At 40.0% G+C, this 24243-nt stretch overlaps 1 protein-coding gene across 1 annotated transcript in view; it reads left to right on the forward strand.

Annotated features, from left to right (window-relative positions):
* LOC137628804 (CDK5 regulatory subunit-associated protein 3) overlaps window positions 1-24243 on the forward strand; it is a 178340-nt gene that overhangs the window by 114002 nt on the left and 40095 nt on the right. Inside the window, exons 5-6 of the mRNA XM_068360028.1 lie at window positions 3118-3216; window positions 19368-19536. Of these exons, the coding sequence (XP_068216129.1) occupies window positions 3118-3216; window positions 19368-19536 (268 nt within the window). The remainder of the gene's footprint in view (window positions 1-3117; window positions 3217-19367; window positions 19537-24243) is intronic.

The following is a 24243-nucleotide window of genomic DNA, read 5'->3' on the forward strand; positions in this document are numbered from 1 at the left end:
GTCGCAGTACCTGTTCTCAGTCAAGCAGAGTTTTCAGCCCTACCTTGGAACGTTTCCTAGTTCTTCTTTCCTCATTGACCCGTTTATAGTCCGAACGGTCGCCTCAGGATAAGTTCCATGTGGGGCGATCCAAGTTCCGGTGGCTTCAGGCAATGTTTAACCGGACTCCCTGGCCCTATGGGACCAGCGGAACTATTAAACCTGCAATGGGTGTTGACCTATGGAGCCTCTTGATGGTAGTGGATATTCTCGTCCTTTCCCCACATTCTTGATGCGGTTCTCGGACTCGTCAAAGGAAAGGGGGGGGGGGCATGTTCCGGTCCAGGCCTATGGTCAAGACCTGAAGGATACCTCTCCATCATTCAGGCAGGCTTAAGGGCCTTAGTCTGGCCCCTCTTCAGATCCTACCGCTCCTGCCAAGTCGCCCCGTTGCGTGTCGACTTCATGCTAACCAGCAGGGGACGCATTTTCACACCTTCACATCTTGCAGTAGAGATACCGGGATGATTGAGATTCTCTCAATTCCACCATCGGCTCTCTCATTCCAGGCAGGGGAATGTTTCTCTCAGACTATTCGAGCAGAGCCTCATAGAGAGAGTGTACCTAGGGGTCTTTGACCTTGGGTAACCAGCAAGTGCTGGTCTGGGGGACCTGATCGCGACAGCTTGGAACCTCAAGCTTCCGCTAGTTTTCCCCCCAGTCTCAGACCCCGAGACTCTGGCAAGATGCATTCCGGTGATGGTGGGACAACTTCGACGCCTGCGTCTTCCCTCCTTTTTGTCTGCGGACAATGGGTCTCAACAAAACCAGGTTGTCTGTCAACCTTTCAATGGGAGAGCTCCACTGGGACTATGCGCAGAACGGTTTCTGGACCCTCTGCTTCCCCTGACGGAACTCCCGGGAGAGCTTCTCCCACGGCGCAGACTACTCAAGCAACCACACTGCGACATCTCTCCCGAACCGGGGCGTCGCTTCGGCTTCATGCCTGGAGACACTACGCTTCCTCCTCTAGAAGAGACAACCCGCTACAGTCGCGGTACGGAGGTCGCGTCATCTGCGATAGTCATCCACAGGGGTCTCCCAGGCAAAGTGAAGAGTCTAAGGTGGTTGGTGCCGTGGGAGATATACCTCTTCCCGTGAGGCCTCTTCTCCAGCAATAACGGTCTTATTGCCTTTCGGCGGGAGGAAACTCCTTTCCGCTCTTGGCAATGAAGCCTGTCGCTCAGCCTTTCCCTGACCTTCAGGCTTAAAGGAATAACTTTTTCCTGCCCGCTGGATCTATCCTCGCTCATGCGAAGCTACGATCGTCCCTGCCCTAGTCGGAGGAAGACCTCCAACTTGGAGCATGGCTCGGACTTTTAGTCCTTTAAGAGATCTTCTCAAGACCCTTTTACGACAGGCCTCGGATTGTATTCCGCCTTGGGTCTTCTGCTCACTCTGGCCACGGCCAGTGTGTAAGCAATCTTCTTGGTCTCTTACTACTCCCCCCCTTTCTAAGGAAGAGGGGAAGGCAACATTCAGGCTCGCTCCTGAGTTGTTGGCTAGACTCAGAATCTGAGGGTCCCGACCCTTCGGTCCGATTCATTCAAGATTTTGAGTCTCCATTCTGTGTCTGATGTCCCAAGACCTTCTCTTTCTTGCCAGTACAGGAATCGAGAGGTTAGCGCTGGGAACAGCTGCAGTTTGGCCTCAGTTGCAGCCGATTTGGGAACACAAGGAGGACATGGGGGGAGAGCCACCAGTATACCTCTTCAGCCCGGACTCAAGGACATTCATCTCGACCTGTCTTCAGACCCTCCCCCGTCACGTCGCCCTACAGCACGATGTTGGATACATCGCAACGTCCCTCGCCTTCGAGTAATACTACTCTGTGACGCAGGTGCTACAAGCTGGAGTCTGGAAGCGTCTGATGACCTTCGCAGCCCGCTTCCTGCAGGGCGTGACCCACAGGAGTCTCGATACGTTTTCTATCGCTCTGTGGTGGCTACACAACAGCTGGTCTAACCTCAGGCTCCTTTTTGGACAGGTAGCAGAAGGTTGAGGGCATTGTTATCAGGTTTTAGTCTGCATGAACGAAAGAAGTATGTCTGGCCCTTACTTCTTTCTTCATCATCCCCTCTACGGGGAAGCAGCATCCTGGTCTCTGCATAGCTGACCTCGAACCTCTGCAGGTAAACCATGCTTCCTTGTGTTCCGAGTATTGAGTCAATACTGTCGCGTCCCCCATACCCTGACGAGGTGGTATTGGGAACGTCCTAACCCAGAGTTCCTTCTGGAACTCCAGGTCAACTGCCTAAGACGTGTCACACTTCTTCCTTCACACACAAGCTTACGTAGGCCACATGGTTCCTTGCGGTGCAAGGAACTTGTGAGGTGCAGGGACTCCTTTTCTCGAGTGCGACTCACTCGGATTCTGAGTCCCCGGGTAAAGCCAAAGCCAGTATGGCTGGGGACTTTCCACCCTTCCTAAGGGATAAGTCACCCTTTGTAAATAGCGTGGTTTGTATTTCGGTTACGGAACAAATGACAAATTCGAAGATAATTTGTATTTTTCCTAACCATACAAACCTTAGCTATTTACACATATTTGCCCGCCAGCCCTGTCCCCCAAGACAAGTCCTACCTCTAAGTGAAAGTGAGTATTCACCTGTGTGTGAGGGGGAGGAGGGGTAGCTAGCTACCACTCCCCTACCCCCCCGCTAACTAGCGCGGGGGTAATACACCCTCGTTAAATTCTAATGGCTCGCCATTTCAGCTACGCTAAAAGTAATAACCCTTTGTAAATAGCTAAGGTTTGTATGGTTAGGAAAAATACAAATTATCTTCGAATTTGTCATTTTTCCTAAGTATGCAAACCTAAGTCGTTTAAGTTACACTTGCAGCGTCAACAACCCCGCAACTCTGAGGCATAGAGTCAAAAGTGGGTGCCTATGACTGACAGGCGTACAGGGCTTCCTTGCTGCTAGCCGGAAGTTACAATGACCTCGTAAAATTTTAATGGCTGTTGCAGCTTCGCTGAATTCATACTCCTATTAAAGGACCCTGGTTTATATTGTAAGAAAAATACATGTCACTTTATAAGTTGTGATTTTAATATTCCTTTTTTATTCATTTTAGGACCTTGACCGGAGGGATGCAGAATGTGTTAAAGGAACAGCTGATGCTAAGAAGAGATATGCACAAATGTGTAAAAAAATTGGAATTGAGGGAGATAAGGTATGGGCAATACTGTAACTTTTAATTTATCCTAGATTTATGTCATGTTATTTTTAGTCCTAGTTATGTTCCTATGCCTTAAAATGTTTTTTTATGCTCTAGATAAGGGCTTTACTACTGCATTAGTATCATTGAATGACTTCACTGCTTACATACAGCACATTTTGTTCCTATGAAGATACAAACTTCTGAGTCATATATATGTGTTTACTCCTAAGTTTATTTACTACGACGAAAACAAAAAGAAAGGTGCCTAACTGATAACTATATAATAGGTATGTAGGCAACTCCAAGGCTGGGCAGTGCTCGCCAGGTACTGCAAATCAGAGGTCACTCTACTCCTGGTTGTTGTATTAGATGAATCTCCTTCCTTTTACAGTGTTTTTGTGGATTATGAGTGGATCTTCTAGTGTTAACTTGACTTGCCCCAGCCTTGAAGGCTGCCCATGTGGAACCGTCATAAACTGGGTCAAGGTTGATCCACATCCCCTTTGCCTAAACTGCCATGGTAAGCGATGTTCATATGAATCTTCTTGTTAATATTGTAGGAAGTGACCACCCTCCCAGTGGGAGAAATATTGTGCATGTCACAAGAAACTGGCTAAGAAGTATGAACAATTTCTTTCATATTTTCAACATCAAGGTGGCTTTTCTCTTTCAGAGGACTCTGGTTAAAGTGTTAAAAGTTTCACCTCATTCTCATTTGAGAACACCTCATCTGCAGAATGAACCTGCCATATCCCCATGTACTGAAGCAGCCCTTTTGGAAGGTTCTTACCTCTCCCCTAACTGTTCGTAGGGGTCCAGCTTGCCTCGTTCGATTACGGGTATGTGGCATTGCTCTTCCCTTCACAAGAATTGTACAGGTTTGCTCAAGAATTCTCCATTATCTTTTTCATAGGTCATTCAGACGTCCTCATCAGGTATGGACGATTCGTCAAAGTATGTATGCGACATCCCCTTCGAAATACCCATTTCGGGAAACTAAAGCTATCACAGTACCGACTAGCGTGTTGAAAACACTTGTTTCGACCACGAGTATCAGTATGCCTACCCGTATATGCTCCGACATTCTAGAACATGCTGCCTTACTAGTGCACGCTGACGTCACAGATCACACTTCAATAGTTGTGCTGGACCATGTTAAACGCAACCTTGTTATGCCGCCATTTTGTTTCATCCATTGGTAGATGAACTTGCCAAAAATCTTTTCTTTCTTCAGAAGATGTACTTGTCACAGAGTGTTTTCATTCTTTGGACAAGAAACTTATCATGCAGCGCTTTTCATTCTTTGGAAGATGAATTTGCCACAGAGTGCTTTTCAATCTTTGAACATTCTTTGAAAGATGAACTTTCCACAAAGAGTTTTACATTCTTGAGAAGATCGATTTGCCACAATGCATATTTCATTCTCAAAAGGTGATCTTATACAGTATATGATGTTGAGACACATGCTCCAGTGCATCCCCTGAGTACGCATGTGCTCAGAAACCTATCCATAGGAGTCCTAGAGTGTGCTCATCTGTTTGACAGCACTCTCCGGGCCATAATAGTGAACTTATGATTTCACCCACATACTGAGGAGTACTCCCCGGAGTATTCATACTCTTCTGTGTGCATGCGTGCTCACCAAGAATTGAAAGCAAACCAGGACATTCACACTCCCAGAGAAGGCATATGATCCTGTTCAGAAGAAAATACTCCTGATCATGCAATCCCATGTCCATTTGAACATACTCCTGACTGTAGGCACTCCAATTGGGTCTTGGGCTCACTGGTATATAGATGAGCAGGATTGCCTTTATCCCCCTAGCCATAGGTGCCAACCTGCTAAAAAAAAAAAAACTGGAAAAAAAACCTGTCACTCGCGATCAGCCTCGATCCTACTGAAGGAGTTCCTCAACCTTAGAAGGGTTACCCAAGGACAAGACGATGTACAGGTCTATGCGGAGTAGATGCATGAGCCCCTCAGTGGTACAAGTCTTCTAACAATTGCCCAAGGCTTAAGTGGGATCAAAGGACACCTCTAAGATTATTAGAAGAAAATTCCCGTGGCTTTGACTAGATTGGAATACAGATCGGATTTTGCACTTTATTAGAACCAGAGAGGAAACGTGTCAAACTTTGAAGACCTGTGGATCGATTCAAATCCCCGCACTAATTTCGAGAGATGAGTTGAGACAGAACATAATACTAAGGATGTAGGATGTCCCAGGCAAAGCAGTAAGCCTAGAATCTGAGGCAGCCTTGTGGCAGAATGTATCAAAACACAAACCCCTTAGCTTTGAAACACACTAACAGACAATGGTCTGTGCAGCACAAACTTTCCCTCAGTGTTTTCTCTAACCAGTCTCTTGGACAGGAGTGACATTTAAACAAAACATAACCTTAAACACTATATTTTCTAAAACTAAAACAAATTACCACCATTCAATATAAAAAACCCTAACAAGAACTTAAACTAGCATACAAATACTGTATATGAAGTTAATCGGAATTTATATATATATATATATATATATATATATATATATATATATATATATATATATATATATATATATATATATATATATATATATATACATATATATATATATATATATATATATATATATATATATATATATATATATATATATATATATATATATATATATATATACTGTATACAGTATATATATATATATATATATATATATATATATATATATATATATATATATATATATATAAATATATATATATATATATACAGTATATATATATGTATATATATATATATATATATATATATATATATATATATATATATATTTATATATATATATATTTATATGTATATATATACATACATACAAGAAGGAAGGAAGGTTGGGGCATTTGGAACGCCGTAGATTTAATATAGATAGGATGAAGAAAAGCCAACGTAGCATCATACATGTATTTTCCAAATTTTCGAGACTTTGGGTCTCATCATCAGGGCTGTAAAATATACAAAATATACAAATTAAAAAAGACTCAGTATTAATATTAATACAAATGGAACAACATAAAAGTTGAATATAATCATTTAAAAATATGAACTAAAAAAAAAAAAAAATTAAAAAGTGAAGAATCCTTAAGTTAGTACCTATCTCTATGAAGTTAAAAAACTGAGTGACGTTGCCTGGTTTGGAAAGGAGAACGTCAACTATGCTATATATAGAACTGTGGAAGAAGTCTGACCATTTAATAGGGGCACAAGCTGTTTGATTGTTAACGACTCAGAAACAGAGAGAGAATAGTCATTGGGTGCTTGGGTGACAATGCGAAAATCCTTATACGAAAATGATGTTTTACATTTATTACAAAGTACATTCTGTACAGTGACTGACTCCGAGATGAGAATCGATTCTGACTTTGAGCAATCTTTTGGTGGCTCCCACGTATTTCCCGATCTTACATTTCGGGCAAGTAAAGCAATACACCACCAAAGACCGCATCAAAGTCGGAAATTTATCTTTGTGGGAGAGCAAAGAACCCAGAGTTTTAGGATTTTTTGCTATCAACTTAAGATTCACAGCCGGAAAAGTTTTCTGAATTACTTTTTGTATTTGCACCTTAAATGCGTTAGAATTTCTCTCATCTTATTTTCAGTTAAACTATCCCAAAGCTGTTGCTAATTATTATAAGTAAAATTCTTGTCGGTAAAAATCATTACAGAAAGTGAGATACTTTCTTAGTAGCAACTCAACTGCAGTACTCTTTGCCAGTGAATCAGCCTCTTCATTTCCAGACACAGCTACATGTGCCAGAACCCAGCAAAATTGAACTGTTATGCCCGTCAGTCCACGAATAAAAAAACATTCTAAAATCTTTAAAACTAAATGTTTTTTTGGAATTAAAAACTTCTAAAGCTTGAAGGACACTCCTTGCATCACTACAAATGGTAAAATTACCCTTTCCCTCCAACGCTATTTTCTCAATAGCGGTTAGTATGTCATATAGGGAAGATATTAGAGGAAGTGCACCTCTACAGTAAAAGAACTACTATATACTCCAAATCCAATGCCAACATCAGATTTTGAGCCATCAGTATATAAAAAAGTTGATTCCCTATGTTCTTCCACATTTTCCATAAAAAGAGACCAGGCTTCTAATTTAGTCTTGTTCTTTTTTTATACCAAAACAATATCTACAAAAAGATATCTCTGGTTATTATTATTATTATTATTATTGTTATTATTATTATTATTATTACTAGCCAAGCTACAACCCCAGTTGGAAAAGCAGGATGCTATAAGCCCAAGGGCTCCAATAGGGAAAAATAACCCACTGAGGAAAGGAAATAAGGAAATAAGTAAATGATGAGAACAAGTTAACAATAAATCATTCTAAATCAGTGACAAAATCAAAACAGATATGTCCCATATAAACTATTAACAACGTCGAAAACAGATATATCATATATAAACTATAAAAAGACTCATGTCAGCCTGGTCAACATACAAACATTTGCTCCAACTTTGAACTTTTGAAGTTCTACTGATTCAACTACCCGATTAGGAAGATCATTCCACAACTTGGTAACAGCTGGAATAAAACTTCTAGAATACTGTGTAGTATTAAGCCTCATGATGGAGAAGACCTGGTTATTAGAATTAACTGCCTCTCTAGTATTACGAACAGGATAGAATTGTCCAGGGAGATCTGAATGTAAAGGATGGTCAGAGTTATGAAAAATCTTATGCAACAGGCATAATGAACTAATTGAACGTCGGTGCCAAAGATTAATATCTAGATCAGGAATAAGAAAGTTAATAGACCGTAAGTTTCTGTCCAACAAATTAAGATGAGAATCAGCAGCTGAACACCAGACAGGAGAACAATACTCAAAACAAGGTAGAATGAATGAATTAAAACACTTCTTCAGAATAGATAGATCATGGAAAATCTTAAAAGACTTTCTCAATAAGCCTATTTTTTGTGCAATTGAAGAAGACACAGACCTAATGTGTTTCTCAAAGGTAAATTTGCTGTCGAGAATCACACCTAAAATTTTAAGAGAGTCATACAAATTTAGATAAACATTATCAATACTGAGATCCGGATGTTGAGGAGCCACCGTCCTTGACCTACTTACAATCATACTTTGAGTTTTGTTAGGATTCAACTTCATACCCCATAATTTGCACCATGCACTAATTTTAGCTAAATCTCTATTAAGGGATGGAAGGGTTGGTGATATCCTTAATGGAAGAACTCTATTTCTTGCTATATCAAGACTGTTTATTGATTGTTTTACCCAAAAAGCATAAGATGCCTTACAAAGCTTAGGTTTTGACAGGCTAAGGAATTAGGAAGTTTTTGCAACCTAAACCAATACTGAGCAATAGAAGACTTTAGGTAAAGGTCTCTAACAGCAATTCTACAGCACAATAAGGAGAAATGGGATAGGCAAAGTTCTAAATGCTGCTGTGGACAATCTAATATCAGCATGAGATATAGAATCTAATATCTTTTATCGGCTTTGGGTGGCTAAGGAGTATATTTCACACCCATAATTAATTTTTTAAAGAATTAAAGACTTATATGATTTTAAAATAGTTTTGGGGTCTACCCCCCCATGATGTATGGGATAAAACTTTTAAAAGCCTCAAAGTATCAAGACATTTATCTCTTAATGCCTTCAAGTGTGGAACCCATGTAAGCCTACAATCAAATAACAACCCAAAAAATTTAGCTTCACTTACACATGGGATCCATTGACATTTGATGTATATATCCGGGTCAGGATGAATTCCCCGAATAAGACAGAAATGAACAACCACAGTTTTGCTTGTCAAAAACTTAAACCCATTCATATCATTCCACTGAATAATTTTATTAATTGAAAGTTGTAGTTTTCTCTTAACCTTTGCCATTCTAGCTCCAGCGAATGATATGGAGAGGTCATCTACAAAGTGTTGTGAGAATATCTTGAGGAATGACTGAGAATATCCCATTAATGGCTAGTGCAAATAGGGTTACACCTAGCACACTACCCTGGGGACCTCCACCTTCCTGACATATCCTCTCTGAAAGAGCTTCCCGTACTCTCACTTGAAAAACTCTTCATGAAATAAATGATTATTAAATTAACAATGGTATCCCTCCTCGTAATCTCAAATTATGAATGGTTTTAAGTATACCATATCTCCATACAGTGTCATATGCCTTTTTAAGGTAAAAAGAGATTGTTACATGGTGCTTTTTGGAAGCAAAGTCTTCAAAAATAGAGGACAAGTCGTAACAACACATCAATTGTTGAGTGCATTTTTTTAAATACACATCGGATAGGTGATAAAATACCCTTCTTTTCCAGGTACCACATCAGTCTTTCATTGATCATCTTCTCCATGATCTTACATAAAACAAGATGTCAATGCAACTGGTCAATAGTTTGCTGCTAAAAACTTATCCTTACCAGGTTTTAAAAAGACTAAAATAATAGCTAGTTACCAAACACTTGGATAACTATGATCATGCCATATTCTGTTGATAATGCTTAGAATAGATAACTGTATTAACAGGTACATGTTTAATAATTGAAATGGAATTCCATCGGGTCCAGGGACTGTATCATTACAAGTAACAGGTGCTGCATCGAATTTTCTTTCAGTAAAAGAATAGTATAACTCTTCCCTTCCTGTTGCAAAATTTTAAATTTTCTTCTCTTCATTGCTCCTATACTGGTGACCAGGAGCTGCTACACACTTGCACGATACATTTAAGAAATAATCAACCAGGGCATTGCTGACTTCAGTGGCACCAGTCACATACTGATCATTCACCTTCAACACTAACGTATCTTTTCAACTCTTGATTCTCTTTATTTTTTGCGATTTCATTCATCTTCTCTTTTCTAACATTCATTCGTCATTTTCATCTTATTAATCATTCTAAACCCCTTTCTTATCCCGCATTCCATGTATTCCCATTCTTATTTTTCATTCCTTCTCGCATTTCCCAAATTCATTGATTTTGCTAATTTATTTGAATTAGCGTAGATTTGGCGGAGGGAATGTGCAAGGAGAAGGAACTTGGCTACCACAAATGTTTTTATGTTGAACAGGCTTACATAAGTCTTTTTATAGTTTATATATCAAATATCTGTTTTAATGTTTTTAAAATATGTTATTCCAATTTTCCATTACAGTACTACTTATATCGTTTATTTATTTCCTTTATTCACTGGGCTATTTTTCCCTGTTGGAGTCTTGGGGTTATAGCATCTTGCTTTTCCAACTAGGGTTGTGGCTTAACTAGTAATAACAATAATAATAATAATAATAGTAATAATAATGATAATAATAATAATGATATTGTTTCGTCCTTCACTCTCCCTGTTCTCCCCAGTGTTTTGTTTAACTGTATCCAATAATAATGCATGTAATATTCACATTTTAGTATCGTATTTCAAATTAAAAACATAGCAAATTATAATCTTATGCATTGTTTACATTCAAATCAGCTGATCAACCCTGTCTAGTCCGTCGTCAGCCTCAGTTTTTGAATCAAATAACTTCCTTATTATTAAGGTATGCTACCGAAGGATATTTCATATTTACCAAAAGAGACAATTATTACTTGATCTATCATTTTCCATTAAGCATATTAACTCCAATAGTTTTATTTGAAATACTTCTCTCATATTTTGTTTACTTGTACTCTGAGTTGACTTGCATAATGTTAACCAGAGTTTCATTCATGTTGCTGATGCATGATGTATTATAGTTTTTAGCCCTGTAGCGCTTGATTATAAAGCCTCAATAGAGACTTAGCAAAGAAACAAAGATTTCATTTATATATGAGAGAGAGAAAAAAAATATGAATTATTTGATGTTTTCTGGCATCCTGACATCAAATAAGAGAGAACTAATTCTCTCTCTCTCTCTCTCTCTCTCTCTCTCTCTCTCTCTCTCTCTCTCTCTCTCTCTCTCTCTCTCTCTCTCTAAATATTTGATTTCTTTTCGGAAGTATTATTGCATTTTAGAAAATTACGATTATTTAGTTAGTTAACTGTGCTTTAATTAAACATTTATGTGCTTTTGTTTTAAAGTTCGAGTGTATTTTATCAATCTCAGTATTTGGGGTGCCGTGATCTGCTGATCTGATCATGGCACCCAAAATATATAGATTGATAAAATACACCAGAAATTTAAAACAAAAGTATGTAAATGTTTTACCAAAGCTCAATTAACTATTAAGATAATCGTAATTTTCTAGAATGCAATAATGCTTCCGAAATGAAATCGAATATGAGTTTATTTATTTAAAAGAAACAATTACTATCGAGATAGTTTAGTTTATTTTCTAAAAAAAAATTTTAGTTTAGAAAATAAGCTGTATTTCTGTTTAAGAAACTATAGATAACATACTGCACAAGAGACAACACATATGAAGTTGCGTCATGCTTCTAGATTAGCGGCGTAGACTACGAGTCTTGAAGGAAAACACCGAACACTTAGAGTAAGCACAGTTAAACTGTATTGTAGTAATATGCTGTACATATAGTAATATACACTATAGTATCAGTGAGTATTAGGTTACAGTACACTATTACTAGATAGGAACAACTTATATTATACAATACAGTAAGGGGATGACGATAACTCGGTAAACTATACCTTAGCACAATACTGTACTGTAACCTTTCTGTGTCCAGTATATAGTATACATGTGTGCAAATGTATTGTACACTGTACATATGATTAAAAACTGTTGTAGAAACCAAATTAAAATAATATTACTGTAGGTAGTATTTACTGTATTAATCGTCAGCTTAGGCTCCGACCGTGGCAAGGAGCAGTGACTTTTTAAGTTAGGAGTTAGCCCACCCAAAGGTAGTATTTATTCGGGAAAATTAACTTTTCGCGCCTCTGTCTATAACCTAACTATCCCAAAAAACAAAGCTTGATTGTACTTGTTCGTCACTCGTCAATGTGACTTTCAACCCTCACCAAGATTATCCTTCTACTAGAGAGCGTCATTAGTCACCTCGTGACTCGCCTTGTTCTCTTGCCATCGCGAGATCATCATCGACAGTCTCTCCGACAGCCTAAGTACCCCTCGACACTAGCCTGCTTATTTGGACTCTCCATTCACTTGCTGTTCTCCAGCCTTGTGGCGTTAGCCAATCACTCGTCACTTTCTGACTGCTCGTCACTCACCAGTCGTTCGTGGTTTGTCAGCTGCTCGTCATTCTCCATTCTCTTGTCATTCTCTGACTTCTTGGTACTGTATTCGTCAGCTGTTCATCATTGACCAGCAGCTCGTCATTTGCCAGCTGCTCGGTGTTTCGCCAGCTGCTCGATGTTTCGCCAGCTGCTCGACGTTCGCCAGCGGTCCGTCATTTGCCGGCTCTTCGGTGTTCGCAATCACTATGTCGCCTGTCAGCTTGCCATCACCCGTCAGCGTGCGACCCCTCTTCACCTATCTTCCAGGCTCCTGGGTTGCAGCAACCTCTGACAGCTTCCTGCTAGAGGGTAGAATCTCCGACTGTCATCGGAGAATCTCAGAAGCCATATCTTTTGGGGTGAGTTTCTCCTACTTCTTACTTCAGAGATCTTTTTTGGTAAGGATTACAGATCTCTTCCGGCTGTGATCCTCACTTCAAGCATGCGCTCTGCTCTTCCTAGCGAGACCCTCCTCCTCTCTGCGTCTTACGCAAAGCGCTCTACTGCTATGGCTTCCTCGATTGCTTTAGAGTATCTAAGCGATTCTTCTCTTCTAGATGACACAGAACTTCAATGGTGGACCAGGAACCTTCGTTTTTCTGCAAGCAGCACTGCTCCGGTAGTGCTTACTACAACATGCAGTTGGGGGAGTTTAGAACACACTCCCCTACTGGAACCTAATCCATGTCTCACCTTCGGTAAGAGGGGTAAAGCACAAGTGTCAGCCTTAGTGCTTAAAACCTTTCTCACCACTAAGAAGTTGTTGTTTCACACAAGTACAGTGCTATCGGTTTTCCGATGCCTCCATTGTCTCGCCAGTTTTTGTCAGCACCCTCAAAAGTTCATCCCTTACAAATGTTTTCATTGGACCATGATCACGATTTTTACCACTTCCACTACTAATGGGCTGACGGGCTGTGTCTAAGAGACTAGGTTGCCTCTTCTGCTCCCGTTCTCTTCCTTTTGGTATGTGGTTACCTTACAAGTCGACATCTTCATTGAATAAACAAGGTTCCTTAGTTGCGCATATGCCCTCTCCTATACGCCGCCACCAGGCTGGTAGAACACAGCGCTTGCTGCAATAGAAGTCTTCCGACTACTCACCTTTGCCTCTTCTCTGATGACTGAAAGAATCTTGTGAACATAATCCCTGGATTATTTCCTTCCCCTCTATCCACACGTCTGAGAACTTGTTGGATCTCTTTCATGGTTCCTGGGCCAATTCCATGGATCCTCTCCTTGGCCATTCATACCTGCATCAGGAGTCATAACCCAATGGGGTTATTCTCCTCTCTTTTTCCTTCCCGCTGTTCCAGAGGATTGAATTCTGCTTGATTCTCTTCAGAAGAAGCATATTCGACCAACCCTTAGCTTGAACGGCCATACCATGCTGGAAACAACGCTTCTCATCCGATCAGCGAAGCGGAGTGTCTGTTCAGTACTTGAACAAGTGACTGCCTGGGAATACCACTGTGGTTGGTGTTGTAGAAGTGCTACTTCTACGATTGTATCTGCTCTAATGCAATGTAGACTTCCTTGTACCTCACATCACCAAGAAAATGCCTCTCGGTCGTGGCTGGGAAAGGGATGCTGTGGACATCATCAATGTTCTTATCCAAGAGATAACTCATTTTTTCTCGTCTTCAAGGAGGTTGCCCCATGATAGATCCCCTCCTATGAGTTCAGAGTATGCATCTCTTTCCAACAAAGACAGAGAATTTGTAGCTCAGCTACGAGAATACACTTTCTCACTTTCTCCCACCTGTGGAAGTGTGAGGGCGATTCTCTCCTTACCTACACATTCCGAACATCAACTCGGATGCCCGTCTCAGCTGTTACGTCTTTGGACAGAACGATGTATTTTCACTAAGGTCTCCGAGCCTCTTCTCCTGGAACAGGTTAGTTTTTTCAAACTCTGTTTGGCAGTTCTCACGAGAAGATTTACCCTAGTGTCAACCCAGTTTGTCAGGATCTGCTTTGTTCTCCGAAGACTTCAGTACGACGGACTGATCCTAACAGACTCGGTGGCTGATCTTCATTACCATCGAGGCTTTATCCCGAGTTGACCGAGATCGGAGGCTTGAAGTAAATCTCGAGAAATACCTTGGCTTCCTTACCAGAGACAGGTACCCATGGATTCGTTCATCTTTGTCATGCAAAAGTTTTTTCTGCAGATCGACGGGATCCTAGCAGGAGGATGACGAGTCTTCCCTCTACGAGACGCACTTTCAGCCAGAAGTGGTTACGGGTTAATCAAGCCCGCATTGGATTCCTTTGAATCCAGCCTCCTCTGGGGCACAAATAGGAATAGGAGTAGGATCCACCCTTTTTCGCTGGTCTCTATGAAACCTTGGCAGGAGGACCTGAGAAGACGGTTGACAAATGGAATCTTTGCCAAGAAGTTGACCTCGTCCGGCCCTTCCCCAGATTGAACTCTCCCGCCAGATGCATCAAAAGAGGGGGGTTGGGGTTGCCATGCTGTACCACTCGACTTCCAGGCTCTGGGCAGAGTCCGAACAGTACCATCTCTTAAACTTCACAGAGATGAGGACAACCTTCCTTCGAGCAAGGTGTACCACACCCTTTAAGGTGAACACAAATTTGAGCTCCGGCTCGTTTCTCAGACAACATCCAATGTCGACCTTCATCTTGAGCTAGAACTTGTGGATGGGAAAGAGAGTACAGTCAACAGGATTGCTTCTAGGTGCTGGAACTCTCCCTTCCGAGGGAAAATCCCTCCAACCACTGGTCAGCAATCTTCTTGCTTGTGGGGAGAATCGCCGACTACGGCAGCAGATGTTGATTGTGTCTTTCTCGTCTACGGAAAAGATTTCCTTCACCCATTGTTCTCCCCTTCGGAGGATTCTTGCAGGAAATAGAGGGATTCATCCACTCCCATGCCAAGGGAATAGACCCTCCATCAACCACTGTGCAGTAATCTTCCTTCTTGCTGAAAGGAAGGCCGACAGCGGCAGCAAACTGTAGTCACCTTTCTCATCTGCGAGAGAAACTTCCTTTTTCTGGTTGGTCTTTCCGCCGGGGGATTCCCCTGACGGCAATTTGTTTTGCCCATTTTCCGCCTTTGCTCTTCAGAGCAGGCCTCGTCATCAGCACCCTTGTCTCGTTAAAAGACTCGTCTCACTTACAGTATTGATGTAGATCCTGAGAGATCCTATAGGAATCGGATTCATCCATCCTCCGCCCTTGATCTTCAGGAACAGGCCATCAGATTCATCTTGCCTAGCAGACTCGTCTCACCAGCAAGATTCATCTTGCCCAGCAGACTCATCACGCCCTGTTGACTCATCTGCAATTCCTGACGGAGTTCCCAAGAGAACCCCCTCAGTGACTCTTAACAGCCACATGTGAACATCTTTCACAAAGCAGTATCTTCGCAGCGACTTCACACCTGGAGACTATCCAGCTCCTCCTCTCTCAAAGAGTCTCTTTCATAACAGATTGCAAAGAGGATGTCTGGATACCTGCGTAGATCTTTGGCTTCGGTCATCCAGGCTAAATGGACTGTAATTTGGTATCAAGGAAGGGGTATCCCTCTCCTTGATGGCACTATGCTAGCATTAGGGGAGTTCCTCAGTTACCTTCGGGATTAAAGCTTCTCTCAGTCTCAACAAAAAAAAAAAAAAAAACACCGCTAGTCCTTGAACCTCGCCTTCAGACCAAAAGAAATTAACCTTTCCTCCATGTCGGCATCGCCCCTCCTCATACGGAGTTTCAACCCTACAGACCCTTAGTCGGAAAGGAGACCTTGATCCAGGACCCCAAGAAGTAGATGTTCACCTGACCTTGATGACAGGTCTCCCGCTCTTGTTGGCTTCGGTCAAGAAAATCGGCGAACCCCGTGGGACGCTCTTAACATCTCTCATTCACGGTGATGGGCTAGGTAATGCTTGACCTCGTTTCAGGGAGTTCAGACCCCAGAATCCAAACCCATCGGTCTGGGAGTCTTTCGCATTATGACCAATGACCCTGATCAATGGTTACTATGCCAAAGAGAAACTGAAGACAACTACAAGAGCTCGCCCCCCGAATGTAAGCACTATTTGTCAGCTCGGAGAAAGTCAAGGATATGTACTCAACTAGGATTCGCAAGGGCATAGACCAAGCATCGAATCCTTCTCCTCATAGAAGAGACCGAGAGCTCATAACGTTAGGGGCAGGATGCCCTGGTGTTTACAAGACTGCTCTTGTTACGCAGGCCTTGTCAGCGGGCGTGTAGAAGTGTCAAATGACCTTCAATGTGCACTTCCTGCAAGACGTGACCCACAGGAACATGGAGATATTCTCCATGGAACCTGTGGTGATTACACAATACACAATAAATGGTTTTAAAACCTCAGGTCTCTTGATGGAGAAGTAGCAGATGAGAGAGGGTAGAGTTTAATCATTGTTAAGCTGGGATGAATGACAGAGAATGACTTGCTCTTTCTTTCTTTCATCTTCCACCCTGTAGAGTAACAGCTCCTACGATACTCTACAAAGCTGACCTCCACTGTCTGCAGGAAAGAACCATTTCCCTTGTGTAACCTGGTATAGATAGATATACTCATTACGTCCATATACCCCCTGGCAAGGTGGGATTGGATAACGTCCATGGTACCCTCGGAAGAGTCCAATGACTCTGAGAACTCTTACCTGGACCAGTCACAGTGCTAGTATCACAAGCATCACAGCTCAGGTGTGTGAGTGAGCACCTACTAACCCCCCTCCCCCTACTAACTAGCGGGTGGGTGATTAATCCTTCTTAAAAATCTAATGGCTCATCTTTCAGCTTAGCCAAAAGAAATAACCCCTATAAATAGCTACAGGTTTAGATCGTTAGGAAAATTACAAATTACTTCCAATTTTTTCATATTAATTATGGTAACGTACATATAGGCAAATTCTTCGTGGTGCATATGGCCACTTGTTTTGTGTACATTTCTGTAGTAAAATAGAATAATAAAATGAAACAGCTTATTATATTATCTATTACAGTAAATAACAACTTTTGCAATAACCAGATATATATTTTACTGTACTGTATATGGAACAGTTCTACTGTATTTGTTGACTTTTGCTGCGGAAAATCATACGCATGTCAGTTAGGCTAGGCCTCTCTATACCAAAATGTGACACTTAATAACTTAGGAACATTTCATCCTAGGAATAGCTTCTTGGACCTAATGTGTGTATGATTTGGTGGATCTTCTGTATTTTTGTCTTCTTGTCAGGATGAATTTTTTAAGTACTGGTTTTCCCCATCATTTTACTTTTAATAGAAACCTTTGCAACTTTGCTAGGCAAGGGACTCATTTTGGCGATTTGAGTACTAGCACCTACATTCACAAACGTGAAGGAAAACTTGAGCTGTTCCAGTGGCTGAGCCTGTTTGAGACCAATACGCATTGCTATTGAAAAAAATATGCAAATGATCAACTTTTGCTGAAACTTTAAAAGATTTAGCTAATATATTCTACTTCATTGGGACCATACAATTGGCCACAGTATTCCTATATGAAACTATTAGTTAATTATAAGCCCTCATTTCAGCAACCGTAGGGCTATTAGGATCCAGGCTACCAGCTCGGTCTTCTGCCTCGGAATCCAATGATCTAGACGAGTGGACTAGATTTTGGAAAGCAATGGTTTTGCAACAGAAGGATCTGAATTAATATTAAGAGTGTGAAGGCCCAATAGAGGTGGTCGACCATGGTTCGAAATTGGGAAGGTCAGGCTATAATCTCTGCCTTTGCCCAAAGACTCACTGGCCTTCTTATATTGAACACCTTTGCAGGTCATGTAAATCACAATAGTGCCTAGTCCTTTCTGGATTTTCCCCTGTAATAAAAATTAGTTTTCTTTTGTATTTGGAACGTTTAATATGGCCAGTAACCATTTGAATGTATTTTTCCATGAGAGGAGTACTAAGCCAAAGAGCACAAGAGGAGCTGAAGCTCATTACTATCAAAGTTTGAAAGCTCATTCATAGGTGGATTGGCATTATCATCATCTCCATTCTAATTAACTAGTCTAGAGACACAAAGAGAAAAAGTATCATAACTGGCCATGAATAATTTCCGTATACAATCAATATACTGTAGTAATTACTAACAAATTCAGGAAAAAAACATCCCTTGTAATTTCTAATGACTTGAATAACACTTAAAAGCTTCACAATCTGTTGGGAAGTAACAGTGTCGACTCGTGAAGAACAAGTTGACGAGAAGGCATAAAGACAAAAGCAGGTACAACACACCCTTGCTATGATTACCTTAGTGCTCTTAAGGGTAAAGGTAAAGGTGTCGGGTGTCGGGTTTCAGTTCCAATTTCATCAGAATAAGCGGTCACCAGAATATCAGCTAAGCAAGACCAACCCCCAATGTGGTGGCCAACTACAGCAGTGTCCTCCCCAGTAAACAATTCAAACTCATGGTCCCAGTTTGGGATCGATCTTCTGCCATGTGAATGCTAGGTGAACACGTTACCACTGTACTAGCCAGCAGATTGTCTCAATACTGTATAGAGACCTAAGCCTGTTAAAAAGAAAAGAAAGAAAGAAAATGGGAAATTTTTAGCTTCGGGATAAACATCGATATACTGTAAACCCAGCTTCAAGAGAGAAGCAATATGGACATCAAGGGGAGGATTGTAGAAATAATCAATTGTTAAACATATTAACATTCAGTGAAAAAGATACTGCAATAGGTGACAAGCCAGGTGATGAGCCAGGTCTTATTTTTACTGTTACTGTCATTTTGATAAATTTACAAGTCACTGGAATATATTCCATTATTTGATATCAAGTTTCTAGTAATGAGTGAAAATCCTATGAGGGGAAGTGCCCATTTTTACAAAAAAAAATTTTTGATTGGTAAATTTTGCTATTGAATGTTAATTTTAGCATTTCAATAATTATCAAACATAAGATGAATTATCTTTTCCTCCTTACAGATTAAGCACGAGTTAGTTGACCTACTTAAAACCCTTCCAGGTGAACTGGACCAAATTGCTGAAAGTACGAAGGTCCTTTCAAATGCTCGTGCTCTCTATGCTGATTTTGTTTCTTTTGTTGTTAAGAACAATAAAAGTGAATGTGTCCCATTACTTAAGTTTATTATTGGTAAGTTTTTATGCAAGTGCTGTAAATTTTTATCAAAATACAATACTGTAGTGATAATCCATTGCAAGTTAAGTTATTCCTATTTTAGTATTGTTCCTTTTATGAAAATATTATAATACTCTGCAGGGTTTTCAAGGTTGAACCGAAATATCTTGAAACTTCATGGACTATTACTAATTTTTTTACTTGTGGCTAAAAGATCATACATTCTATATACTAAAACACTTGTGCTACACTGAAAGTAATTTTAAACAGTGAGAAAGACCATTCATGAACTTTAATAGTTGAGCAAAATATCATGTGATTAGCTGAGTCTGGCCGCAACTCATTAGTACAGTTTCTTCTTTTACTAACCTCATTGTACATATTGAAGAATAGTAAATATATTTGTTCCTCTTGTAGACTTTAGTAATCATTGCTGAGAAGTGTGTGAAAAACATTATCGTTTAGATCATTCTTGATCTCAGATTACCTCTTTTAAGTACTACTGTATTTTATTTTACCATCTCAATCTCAGCCTAACAAATGCACTTGTACAGTACAGTATATTACTCTGGGTCTCAATCTGATGCCAGCTTATTTTACTCATTACAGGGAAAACTCTTCATACAAAATTTTTAAAAACCTAACAGGTGTACAGAAAATATGACTTCCCATTGTGGTTTGAAGTGACATGTAATTATTTTATTGAATCTTACCCAATAGTCATCGTGCTTACAATATCAAAGCTGCTTAATGAACTCGAAATTAAAAAGGAAAGATCATCTCTCTTTCCCTCCACTGTACTGTATGTCCCTCCAGTCCCGTAACACAATTACTAACCACTGGTAGATTGGGTACCAAGAACCTTGTTGGGACTACATTTTGGCTTCTCCAGCTTGATGTATTTTTGTGTTTTTAAGGGAAACTGGTAATTTTGTTTTAGAATTGTACAAAATTAGTAAGTTATGTAATCCAATATTTTTAAGATACTTAATGGGCCAAGTATTCAGAAGATTAGGACCTATATCCTCTGTGTGTCATGTTTAGCCTAGGGGTCAACTATGTGATTTAACCTGTAGGTATAAGGAATGTGCAATTGTTCTGGAAAGCCTATGGCAGAATATGTCAAGTTGATAACTACAAGAAGTATGGTGATAGAGATTCAAAACATGAGAGGAAAACATTTTGAGTCAGGTTAGGTTAGTGGATATTGGTAAGGAAAGAGATATTGTACAGTACTTTATTAAGTTTTCAAACAGTGAGTGAGCGGTCAGATGTTAGGAATGAGATTGATGGGCTTGAATCACAGCTTACCACTTTATGAGATAGAACAAATGGAGCAGTTTTCCAGTATCGTGAAATGAATTATTTCTGATTCATCTAATAATATGAAAATAAGTTTATTACTTATACTAATTCGAGAAGTGCCATGAAAGCTCTGAAGGGTTACACTCATAAGAGCCAACTGGTATTGAAAATGAAAGAGCCCCTTAACAAATTCTGTTCCCATGGGGTGAATATTGAAATATGTTAGATTCAAGCCCTTGTTGGGGTTTTTGGTAAGTCATCAATAGATTTACCAAAAAGGTCATTAAACTACCCCTGAAATAATGAATTTGACAGTAAGAAATTAAAACAAATCAAGCCAATTGTTGCTGTATGGGAATCATCTAAACAAAGAGAAAGGGGGACTGGGGTAATTTTAGCAAGGTTGAGTATAGGTCATACAAAATGGCTGCATGGTTTTCTAATGTGCACACTTCATGGAAGTTCCCAGATGTAGTGTGACAGTAGTTTAACCATACAACATATTAGTGATTGTATTGTTTTTAAAAGAGATATATCTATGTTTTGGCAAGAAAAGGGTTTTTGACATGTCGTACTCTTGAGAATTTGCCTTTTTAAGATTTTAAAACTTTCAAGAAACAGGTTTTATAGATAAGATTTAATTTCTATTTATGGCAGATTTTTTCCTCATGATTTACTTTTTTCTCTTATATTTGGTATATATATATATATATACATATATATATATATATATATATATATATATATATATATATATATATATATATATATATATATATATATATATATATGTAATATATACAGTGATACCTCTTGATATGAAAGCTTCTGCTTACGAAGTTTTCATGCTGCGAAACAAGATGCGAAGAATTTCTCGACTCACATTACAAAAAATGTTTCTTGCTACGAAACGAGGTACAGTACGAGAGCCTTACTGATTTTTAAATTTGCTCGCCACTGGCGCGTAAACTCGCCCTCCTCCTCCCACACTTCTATTGGTTATTATTATTATTATTATTATTATTATTATTATTATTATTATTATTATTATTATTATTATTATTATTATTACTTGCTAAGCTACAACCCAAGTTGGAAAAGTAGGATGCTATAAGCCCACAGGCTCCAACATGGAAAATAGCCCAGTGAGTAAAGGAAACAAGGAAAAATAAAATATTTAAAGAACAGTAACAACATTAAAATAAATATTTCCTATTTAAAATATAAAAACATTAACAAAACAAAAGGAAGACTTATAAGATAGAATAGTGTGCCCGAGTGTACCCTCAAGCATGGGAACTCCAACCCAAGACAGTTGAAGGCCATGGTACAGAGGCTATGGCATTGATCAAGACTAGAGAACAATGGTTTGATCTTGGAGTGCCCTTCTCCTAGAAGAGCTGCTTACCATAGCTAAAGAGTCTCTTCTACCCTTACCAAGAGGAAAGTGGTCACTGAGCAATTACAGTGCTGTAATTAACCCCTTGAGAGAAGAAGAATTGTTTGGTAATCTCAGTGTTGTTATGTGTATGAGGACAGAGGAGAATATGTAAAGAATAAGCCAGACTATTCAGTGTATGTGTAGGCAAAGGGAAAATGAACCATAACCAGAGAGAAAGATCCAATGTAGTACTGTCTGGCCAGTTAAAGGACCCCATAACTCTATAGCGGTAGTATCTAAACTGGTGTTGTTAGTTACCACCATAAGATACTGCTCTCTTATTGGTCAGCATCTACTGTACTATATTCCATCATGCATCCATGTATTGGCTTTCCTCTTCCATTTTGTTTCAGCAGCGGTATCGTACGCATTAACTTTGTGTTTGTGATTTCCCTTTCATGACTTGTACTGTATCATATTGCGATGTTACGTTAGTTTATTAGCCAAGAAAGTTGCTGATGTGCAGGAAAAAAAGAGGAGGCGGCTTTCTATGGAGACAAAGATGGAAATAATCAAGAAGTATGAGGCTGGCATGCTGTTAAGTGTGATCGCTAAGGAATATGGCCGAAATCGGTCTACAATAGGAACGATCCTAAAATAGAAGGAAGCCTTCAAAGAGCAAGAGAAATGGGCTTGCACTCCTCTAGCATAGGTAGGGACTTAAGTTCCATTACTGCCTTCTGACTGCCTCCAGACTTTACGAGGCAAAAGGAAAGGCAATGTCCTTTGGAACTACAAAGGTTGCTTGCTTCCTGCCGAAAGCAGAAAGCTAAGTGTTGGTAAACTCAGCTGTTTTTAGCTCCTTCACCAATAAAGATTGAGCCTTACCATGATCGAATATGATCGTCTCCTTAGGAATGGTATCATCCCTAACAGACGCCTCAGAATTCAACCGCACATAACATTGAGGGTGATTATCCATTGAGGCATAAAACTCCAAATCCAAAACCAGTATAGAGCCTAGTTCTTCACCAATAGAAAGGTACCTCTCAATCAGAACCATGTGTTCTGCATAACGCCAAGGGTTCTTAACTGAACAGTCCGGTAGACTTAAAGACTAGTGGAGCCTTGGACGTTGGTGCCTGTTGTAATGCCTAGATCTTTACCTCCAAAGATGCTTTTGACTTTTTATGCTCAGCTTAAATATTTTCCATGAATGCTTTCATGGAAGCCATAAACTCTTAAATGCCCAGGGAAAAAAGGGGCAATCGAAGTCGGAAGAGGAGTCAAAGATGAACCCGGTGTAGCAGAATCAAAGACAGGGACAGGCAAGGGGTTAGTACTTGTAGTAATAACCTTCTGACTACTGTTAGAATCCTCCGAGGCTTCTGTAGTCAGTAAGATCCTTTTCTTGTCCGAAGAAACGGAAGAGGTTGTCGAAATGTTGTCAACATCCAAATTCATGTCCGGAAGCACATCACGGGATTCTTGATCTGCATTATCCAGCTTTACCGTCGGGAGTTGCCCTGCTGGTATCTGTTAACCATATACCGAGGTCAAATCAACCCTGGGAAACAGGAGATCCCTCATTGCCACTGAAGGAAGATAGGTGGTACCTTGCTGAGAGCTCTTCGGGAATCCCCAAACTTAGGTCCTAATGGTTTTATGGCCCCATGCTTTCTCATCTTGAGAATTGTTGGTAGCACGGAATTCAGAATGAAGGAGATTCTTACATATGCTGCTGATGGATAGTTCCCAGAGAGGAATGGATCCCTTCAAAATGTGGCACTCAGCATATTTCCTGCAGGTCTTGTGGCCACAAGGCACCTTGACCCGCCTGGTGCAGGTTACCATCGAGCACTCCATGCTGTCAGGAACCTGTAAAGATAGAAAAATCTCAAAGAGTACGTTACAGTTACGTGAAATATATTTCCTCAAAATGGTAAATATTTAAAAAATATACGCACCAAATAAATATATCTACCTATACTGGCTAAGGCTACACTACAGTGAGAGCTCACTCCAAAAAGCTCAGA

This window comes from Palaemon carinicauda, chromosome 36 (genome assembly GCF_036898095.1).
Source record: "Palaemon carinicauda isolate YSFRI2023 chromosome 36, ASM3689809v2, whole genome shotgun sequence".
Classification (NCBI taxonomy): Eukaryota; Metazoa; Arthropoda; class Malacostraca; order Decapoda; family Palaemonidae; genus Palaemon; species Palaemon carinicauda.